The 8,599-nt window shown below is 51.1% G+C and overlaps 1 protein-coding gene across 7 annotated transcripts; it reads left to right on the forward strand.

The window, feature by feature from the left end:
* Positions 1-31: 31 nt before the first annotated feature.
* Positions 32-4,871, forward strand: DKKL1 (dickkopf like acrosomal protein 1). 7 transcript variants are annotated; one of them, XM_040457723.1, is made up of 6 exons: positions 32-87; positions 328-549; positions 1,634-1,808; positions 2,356-2,496; positions 2,619-2,711; positions 4,469-4,871. In XM_040457723.1, exons 3-6 carry the CDS (start codon positions 1,653-1,655, stop codon positions 4,778-4,780), a joined length of 702 nt encoding a protein of 233 aa, XP_040313657.1. In that variant the 5' UTR covers positions 32-87; positions 328-549; positions 1,634-1,652; the 3' UTR covers positions 4,781-4,871. The 7 variants fall into 7 exon arrangements, with proteins under 7 accessions (XP_040313657.1, XP_040313656.1, XP_040313655.1 ...); XM_040457722.1 differs by having other exon boundaries at positions 42-549; XM_040457721.1 differs by lacking the exons at positions 32-87; positions 328-549 and adding an exon at positions 1,115-1,228.
* The last annotated feature ends 3,728 nt before the right edge of the window (positions 4,872-8,599 follow it).

The following is an 8,599-nucleotide window of genomic DNA, read 5'->3' on the forward strand; positions in this document are numbered from 1 at the left end:
GGGGGGGCGGGCCCGGGCGCCGGACACAGGGAAGAAGGATCCGACGGTGACAGTTCGCAGGAGGATTTTTGCTTTGGCAAAGGAGAGGTGAAGTCTAGCTTGGGCCCGGTAGGAACTTCAGGCTTCAGATGCTTGCATCCCTGGGAGAGGTGACGGATGGGGGATCCGGACTCCTAGGTCTCGGAGAGGAGGTTGACGGGGGCCAAGAAACCTGGGTGTGAGGGAGGAGGAGTCTGGGGGCCTGGACTTTTGGCTACCACCCTCCAGTGTATTTGTGTGTTGGGGACGTGGAAGTGATAAGAACACAAAAGAATCTTTTCTCTTCAGCCTTAAGTATATCTGCGGTATGTGAGATGGATTTTTGATTGATTTCTGGGACACCCGGGTTTCCTTGTGACTTCAGCAGAATTAAAGAGGTGGGCAAGAGTACTGGGAGTTTATTGGAGATGCAGACTCTTGCTCCACACACACTGATGGACCAAGCCCGGGAGAGACCCTCGGTGCCTGAGCGGAGAGGAGCTAGGGTCCGGCCTCCTGCGTCCTTTAAAGGTGAGGTGTTGGATGTTCACATTCAGGGAACTAGAGGGACCTGTGGTCCGAACTCTGGGGCCCTAAGGCGAAGGGAGCCTGAATTCTGGGCTCCTTGGAAGGTAGAACATAGGACTGGATTTAGGTTTCCAGAGAGGTCGGGGCTTTTCAGTGGAATGGAAGAGGACCCCAGTTCAGCGTCCCTTGCACTGCTCTCTGTGGAGTGCAGTAATCGTTTCAAATCTTGGAGAAGATGAGAAAGAACACGGAGAAACTCAGAGATAAATGCAAAACTAAGGAGTGGGTGAACCAGAATGACTGCTCGGTCTCGGGCTTTCCACGCATTTGGCAGCCTAAGAATGGAACTGAGGGGGCTGGCGGCAAGATCTGGGGCACAGACGAATGGCCCAGGTGTGGGGGGCATGGCTCTAAGTCAAGGGACGTGGCCATCTGAGATTGGAGGGGGACGAGAGGGCCAAAATCCGAGAACACAGGCCACACAGGATCTTGAGGGCCCAGGTCAACCGACAGGGGCGTGGTCTGACAGTGGGGGTGTGGCTAACAAGTAGAGCCGTGGCTCTGCCCTTAAGGGCGTGACCACCCAGTAGCAGGCCTGGCTCGCGGGTGAGGTCAGCGGATGGGGGCGTGGTCAGGCAGTAGGCGCGAGGCTAAGGCTCGCGGAGCTCATCCGACGCTCCAGGTAACCCCGCCTGGGCTCGAGACCAGAACTGTTTGGATTTAACAGTCCGTGGACGGACGGCCGGGGTCTGGGAGTCCGGTGACCGGGCTGTGGTCTAGCATAAAGGCGAGGCCCAAAAGAAGGGGCAGGGCGTGGGAGAAGGTGAGGAATGAGATCTGGGTATGAATGTGGGTGAAGGAAAGGACTGAGAACCCTGTGTAAGGCCAGAAGAGCCGGGCCCGGGAGGAGGGGGAGGGCCCGACGCGATGGAGGGGGTAGGGTGGGTGGACAGGGGAGCGGGGAGATGTGGGGAATTGACTGAGCCTCGGACGGGAAAAGGGTGAAGGTATTGGGTAGAGGGGGTGTGACTGCTAGGGGGCGGGGGCTCGTTGAGGGCGGGGCCTCTGACTCCTACCGATGCCACAGCCTCCCTGCCCGCCCCACAATGTGGCAACCTCTGGTCCTGCTGCTGCTGCTCCCCTCTGCTTTGGTGCCCCCCTCCGCTGCAGCACCGATCCGCGATGCTGATGCCCAGGAGAGCTCTTCGGGTATTCTGGGCCTCCAGAGCCTAATCCAAGGCTTCACCCGGCTGTTCCTCAAAGTGAGCAATGACGAGGGTTGGGAGCAAGAAGTAAAAAGAAGAGAAGAGGGAAGGGGGGGTGGGGAGGATGGAGACTGAGGGATGGAAGGGGTTCGGAGAGAGAGACAGAATGGAAGACGGGTTGCTGCCAGGCCAAAGGACAGACAGGAAGAGAGGGAATCAAAGGGAAAGAGAGATGAATAGAGAGCGACAGGCAGACTGAGTGATAGGAAGAGAGAGAGGAAATCAAGCAGAGAGGGAGATGGGACAGAGACAAAAGACTGGAGCGACAGAGACTGGAGACTCGGAAGGAGAAGGGGATGGGGCCATAGAGACTGTAGGACGGAGCGGGGAGGGGGGAGCATGAATAGGAAGATAATGGGACAGAATAGAGACAGGCCAGATGGGGGGTGGGGCAGAAGGTGACCCGGTTAGGCCCTAAGGGTCAGAAGACAGAGAGAGAAGGAGATGGGAGGTACATGGGGCAAGGCCTCAACAGCATGCTGGCAGGGCTTCAGGTTTACTGGAGAGTCTTGGGGTCCAACAGAACAATGGTTCCCCCCCCCAGGATGACTTTCTGCGGGGCATGGACAGCTTCTTCTCTGCCCCCATGGACTTCCGGGGCCTCCCCAGGAATTACCACCAAGAAGAGAACCAGGAGCACCGGCTGGGGAACAACACTCTCTCTAGCCACCTCCAGATCGACAAGGTGCCTATGCTGAGAAGTCCCTCCTGGAGTCCTCCCATGATCTCTCATGCTGCAGTATCTGTGGGGAGGAAGGCAGAGGCAGAAAGTGCTTTTGCTCTCACTCTCTCCTCCAGTCCTCACAGGTGACAGACAACAAAACTGGAGAGGTGCTGATCTCTGAGCAGGTGGTGGCGTCCATTGAGCCTGGAGAGGGGAATTTGGAGAGTGACTGGAAGGTTAGGACCTGCCCTGGACAATGTGTCCAAGCTCGAACATTTTCTGTCGTTTGGAAGAAGATGAGTGGATATTCCCACTCTGACTGTTCAGCACTTCTTTTCTCCGGGCCTCAGTTTTGTCATCTGTCAAATGGACAAACCAGCTCTCAGAAATGAGGTTTACAACCCCAGAGTATATCCCCACTCACATAGCAAGCCCCAGAAAAGTTTGTAAACCCAGAAGGGCTTTTAATTCCGAGTGCTTTTAATCTTCACCCTTGTAAACCTCAAAGGGTGCTTTTATCTAAAGTACTCTGCAAACCTCCAAGTATTTTTTAATCTACCCCAAAGGCCTTGGGAAATCTCACTCTCATAAACTTCAAAATGTGATTTTTCGTTCCAAAGTGCTTTAGGAATCCCTAATGCTTTGCGTCTCTCACCTTTGTAAACTGCTAAGGGCGAGTCTAACCACAAAGTGCTTGTGTGTGTGTGTGTGTGTGTGTGTGTGTGTGTGTGTGTGTGGTTTGCTCAGGCTGCCATAACCAAGTACCACTGATTGGGTGGCTTAAACACCAGAAATTTATTGTTTCCCAGTTCCGGAGGCTACAAGTTCAAGATCAAGGTGTTCATCAGGGTTGGTTCTTTCCAAGGCTGCGAGGGAGAATCTGTTCCATGCCTCTCCCCTAGTTTCCGGGGCGGTCTGCTGAAAATCTTTGGCATTCCTTGAAATGTAGAAAGCATCCCTTCTCCGTCTCTGTCTTCATTTTCACATGGCCTTCTCCCTGTGTGCATTCCCTATGTTCAAAGTTCCCTTTGCATAAGGATACCAGGCATATTAGGTGAGGGCCCACCCTAATGACCTTCATCTTAACTAATGATATCTGCAATGACCCTGTTTCCAAGTAAGATCACATTCTGAGGTCCTGGGGGTTAGGACTTCAACACACAAATGGAGGTGGGGAAGTAGAGCTGATTTGATTTTTGTTTTAATTTAAATCCAAGTTAGTTAACGTATAGTGTCATAATGATTTCAGAGATAGAATTTAGTGATTCATCACTTACACACATATAACACCCGTGCTCATCCCAATGAGTGCCCTCCTTTCGTGCCATCACCCATTTAGCCCATCCTCCCCCCCCCCGATTTGATTTTTGATGCAGGATTCAATCAAGGATCACAGGTTGTGGGGCGTGTGGGTGGCTCAGTCATCGGTTAAGCATCTGATTCTTGATTTCAGCTCAGGTCATGATCTCACGATTCGTGAGTTCAAGCCCTGCATCAGGCTGTGCACTGACGATGTAGAGCCTGCTTGGGATTCTCTCTCCCCCCAACTCTCTGCCCCTACCCTGCGTGCTCTCTCTCTCTCTCAAAATAAACAAACTAAAAAAAAAAAAAAAAAAAAAAAAAAAAAAAAAAAAAAAAAAAAAAAAGGATCACACGTTGCAACTGTAGTCATTCTTTAGTAAAACCAAGAGCTTTTAATCCCAAAGTGATTTGTACATTTCCAACTGCTTTCTAAACCTTAAGAGTAGGTTTAATCCTAAAATGCTTTCGAAACCTCTAAAATGTGCTTTCAATCCCAGAGTAGTCTATAAATCTCAGTATTTTTAACGCAAAAGCACTTGTAAACCCAGTGCTTTTGTAAAGCACAAAATGAGCTTTAAACTCCCAAAGCGCCCTGTAGGTGGGCAAAATGGGTTGAATATGCCAGCTGGGAACTCAGCATCCTGGGGTTGTCACTTGGAGTTTAATAGGTCTCCTTGTTCCTCCTCCCCAGGTGCCCAAGATAGAGGAGAAGGAGGCCCTGGTGCCTGTCCCTAAAGCCATCGACACCTTCCGCCCTGAACCCCATCCCCGAGTCGCCTTCTGGATCATGAAGCTGCCACGCAGGAGATCCCACCAGGATGTTCAGGAGGGCGGCCGCTGGCTCATCGAGAAGCGACACCGCTTGCAGGCCATCCGGGACGGGCTCCGCGAGGGGACCCACGAGGACAGCCTCGAAGAGGGGACCCAGGGATCCTCCCACTCAAAGCTGCCCGCCCGCAAGACCCACTTCCTGTACATCCTCAGGCCCTACCAGCAGCTATAGGGGTGGGGAGGGAGCTGGAGAACACCTGCATGTACCCCCCACCAGACCCCACCCCAAGCTCCATATGGAAATAAAGTTCTTACATCTAGCAGCACTTTCTCCTTTCAGGATCCGTCCCCAGGCCTCAGCCGACTGGGTCATGGCAAGCCCCCTCCCCCCAATCCTAGCCTGGAAAGTGACATCTGGCTCTGCCACAGGCTCTCGCCAAGGTCGCCGGGCTCAGTTTTCTCACTCCCCGGCGTTGTCTGTCTGCTCACTGAGCAGCTCTGTCCCCTCCATCCCCATCCATCATCCCCTCAGTCGCTGACCTTGTCACCTGTCTGCTCTGTCTGCCCTCCTGTTCCCAACAGGGGAGGATTGTTGCACAATCGAGCCTTGGGGTTATCCCAAGGACCCTGCTTCCTCACTGGTTGTGACCTGGGGCCACCCATCCTTAGCTCCTAGAAGCCTCTCTCTGGTCCTTGTGTGTGTACCCTACACCTCAGATCCAGAATCTTTCAGACTCTCCCTTCTACCCCATCTTCCTTCTGCCTTCTCCTCCTCTTCCAGCGGGAGACAGTTCTCTCTGCCTTTATGGGCTCACAGGATTGGATCGGGCCCACCAGGACAGCACACTTCCCAGGATCCAGGAACTGGAGAAGATGGCCATCTTTGGGGACTAGGATTCTCCTACCACAGGTCTGGATCCTGTCACCTCCAGCCCCTTCTCTGTTAACATCCACACCTGCCCGTTCTCACGCTCTCGTTTTGATCTTTTCATTCCCTGACTCTCGACTAACATGCTGACTTGAACTTCGACTTACTCTGTTTGTCTCTCCCTTTGTCCCTCTGCCTGTCCGTCTGTGCCAACACCTCAGACTCCATCTCTGCCGGCCAGACCTGATGCCTCAGCCAAACCTGGAAGTTCACAGACCCTGTCCACTTTGCCCCAACATCTATTCCCTCCAAGAACCCTCCCTCAAGACCTCTCCCTCATCTAGAAGGCACATCAGGGTCTTCCTGGAGCTGAGTCCTGCAAGGGATGCGGACATGAGGAACTTTCTCCCTTGAAGCCCAGGCTCAGAGTCCGATCACCCCACAGAAAGACCCAGCACATTCAGGAGCCTAGAAACACATGGGCATAAATAAAAGTGAAATTTCTTTTGAAAATTGAGGGGCTTCCTTAAAGATTTTTAGTTTTTTATGTTTATTTGTTTTAAGTATATTTTTGAGAGAGAGACCGAGTGGGATATGGGCAGAGAGAGAGGGGGAGGGAAAACCCCCAGCAGGTTTTGTGAGATTGAGACCTGAGCCGAAACCAAGAGTCAGATGCTTAACCAGCTGAGCCACCCAACACCCCCACCCCATGTTTATTTTTGAGAGAGCACACATGCACACAAGCAGGGGAGGGCAGAGAGGGGCACAGAAGATCCAAGCAGGCTCTGTGCTGACAGCACAGAGCCCCACACAGGGCTTGAACTCACAAACCAAGAGATCATGGCCTGAGCTGCAGTCGGATGCTTAACCAACTGAGCCACCCAGGTTCCATTCATTTATTTTTAATAATCTCTACACCCAGTGTGGGGCTCCAACTCACAACGCTGAGATCAAGAGTTTCATATTCTATGGGGCGCCTGGGTGGCTCAGTAGGTTAAGTGTCCGACCTCAGCTCAGGTCGTGCTCTCATGGTTCGTAAATTCAAACCCCACATTAGTCTCCCTGCTGTCCGCGCTGAGCCTGCTTCAGATCCTCTGTCCCCCTCTCTCTGCCCCACCCCCATGCTCTCTCTCTCAAAAATAAACTTAAAAAGAGTTGCATACTCTACTGACTGAGCCAGGTAGGCACGCTCCTGAAAATTTAAATTTTTGATTATTCCAAAAAAAAAAAAAAAAAAAGCATCAATATGGATGGAGTGGCTGGTGGTCGACTCTCACCAAAATTCAGCTGTAAAAGCTGAATGCAATGAAATAAAAACAACTGATGGAGGCATCAGAGAGCCACCAACACAGCCAGAAGTTAAAGAATCAAGGTCTCAGGGGCCCCCGGGGGGCTCAGTAGGTCAAGTGGCCTACTCTTGATTTCCGCTCAGGTCATGATCTTGCAGTTGATGAGTTGGAGCCCCCAATCGATCGATCGGGCCCTGCTTGGATCCTCTGTCTCCCTCTCTCTGCCCCTCCCACCACCTCGCAAAAAATAAATGTAAAAAAAAAAAGAGAAAGAAAGAATCACGATCTCCGAGAGAAATGTGATGAGATGAGCCTGACAGTCTGCGCGCAGAATCCCCTTCAGGCATTTGCCACCCCCTAGGTTGTGACCATGTTGGGAGAACACCAAGAAAGGAAGTTGCAATGAAGCTGGGGCGCCTGGTGGGCTCAGTCAGAAGAGCGAGCTTGTCACTCATGATCTCAGGGTGGTGAGTTCAAGCTCCACGTTGGGTGTAGAGATGGCTTAAAAATAAATAAATAAATCCATAAATCCATAAATACATAAACAAACTCAAAAAAAGAAAAAAAGAAAGAAATCAAGCAGAACCCAAGAATTCAAGAAGAAAGTTGCTTCCAAAGCACTAAAGAGCCAAGAAGAGACATCAGCAGTCTCGTAGTAATAGGGAAACAAGGATGGGAATTGAGGACCTGCTAAGGAGAAGGGACCTAGTAAACACCTCCAGCCTTCCTAGGAGAGACAGGAGAGCCCACATGCCAGCAGGAACGGCAAACCGAAAACACGGTCGGCCTCATCTGGATCCCGGTGATCTATCCATACGTACTCTGTCTGCACGATAGAAGGAAATCAAATCCTTTCTAAAGGAAGACAATGTGAGCCAAAGAGTACAATTTTTACAATATTCACATTTTAAGAATTAACTAGTTTGGGGGCACGTGGGTAGCTCAGCCAGTTAGGCGTCTGACTCTTGATCTCAGCTCAGGTCTTGATCTCAAGGTCGTGAGTTCAGGCCCTGTGTTGCGCTCCACGCTGGGATTTGAGCCTACTTAAAAATAATAATAGGGGCGCCTGAGTGGCTCAGTTGGTTGGGCACCCGACTTCTACTCAGGTCATGATCTCGTGGTTCCAGCCCCACACTGGGCTCTCCGGTGTCATCTCGGAGTCAGCTCAGAGCTTACTTTGGATCCTCTGTCCCCCTCTCTTTCCGTGCCTCCCCCACTTGGGCTTTCTTTCTCGAAAATAAACATTTTTAAAACAATTACATCCCTGGGGCACCTGGGTGGCTCAGTCGGTTGAGCTTCCGACTTGGGCTCAGGTCATGATCTCACAGTCTGTGAGTTCGAGCCCTGCATCGGGCTCTGTGCTGACAGCTCGGAGCCTGGAGCCTGCTTCAGAGTCTGTGTCTCCCTCTCTCTCTGCTCCTCCCCCGTTCATGCTCTGTCTCTCTCTGTCTCAAAAATTAACATTAAAAAAAATCAATTACACCCCTAAACACTTAGAACAAAAAAATTAAATGAAATTCATAAAAATATGATTCACATTGGCATAAAAACTAAAATACCTAGAAATAAATCTAGCAAAAGATTTGTTAGGTCTCTTAACAGAAAACTATGAAACATTATGGAAACCGATTGAAGAAAATCTAAATAAAGAATTCATAACAACAGAACTCATCATAATTGCCACAAACCAGGAACAACCCACCAAGAGTGAAATGGTTAGGGGTGCCTGAGTGGCTCAGTCGATTGAGCCTAACTCCTGGAGTCATGACCTCACGGTTTGTGGGGTCAAGCCCCGTGTCAGGCTCTGCACTGACAGCATGGAGACTGCTTGGAATTCTCTCTCTCTCTCTCTCTCTCTCTCTCTCTCTCTCTTTCTCTCTCTCCGTCTCAAAAT

This window comes from Herpailurus yagouaroundi, unplaced genomic scaffold (assembly GCF_014898765.1).
Source record: "Herpailurus yagouaroundi ecotype Mexico unplaced genomic scaffold, PumYag 220, whole genome shotgun sequence".
Classification (NCBI taxonomy): domain Eukaryota; kingdom Metazoa; phylum Chordata; class Mammalia; order Carnivora; family Felidae; genus Herpailurus; species Herpailurus yagouaroundi.

Excerpts from the sequence above, each read along its gene's own strand:
- DKKL1 (XM_040457723.1), top strand. The coding sequence starts at position 1,653 with ATGTGGCAACCTCTGGTCCTGCTGCTGCTGCTCCCCTCTGCTTTGGTG. Across the intron at positions 1,809-2,355 it reads TCACCCGGCTGTTCCTCAAA|GATGACTTTCTGCGGGGCAT; the intron begins GTGAGCAATGAC and ends TCCCCCCCCCAG. Across the intron at positions 2,712-4,468 it reads ATTTGGAGAGTGACTGGAAG|GTGCCCAAGATAGAGGAGAA; the intron begins GTTAGGACCTGC and ends CCTCCTCCCCAG.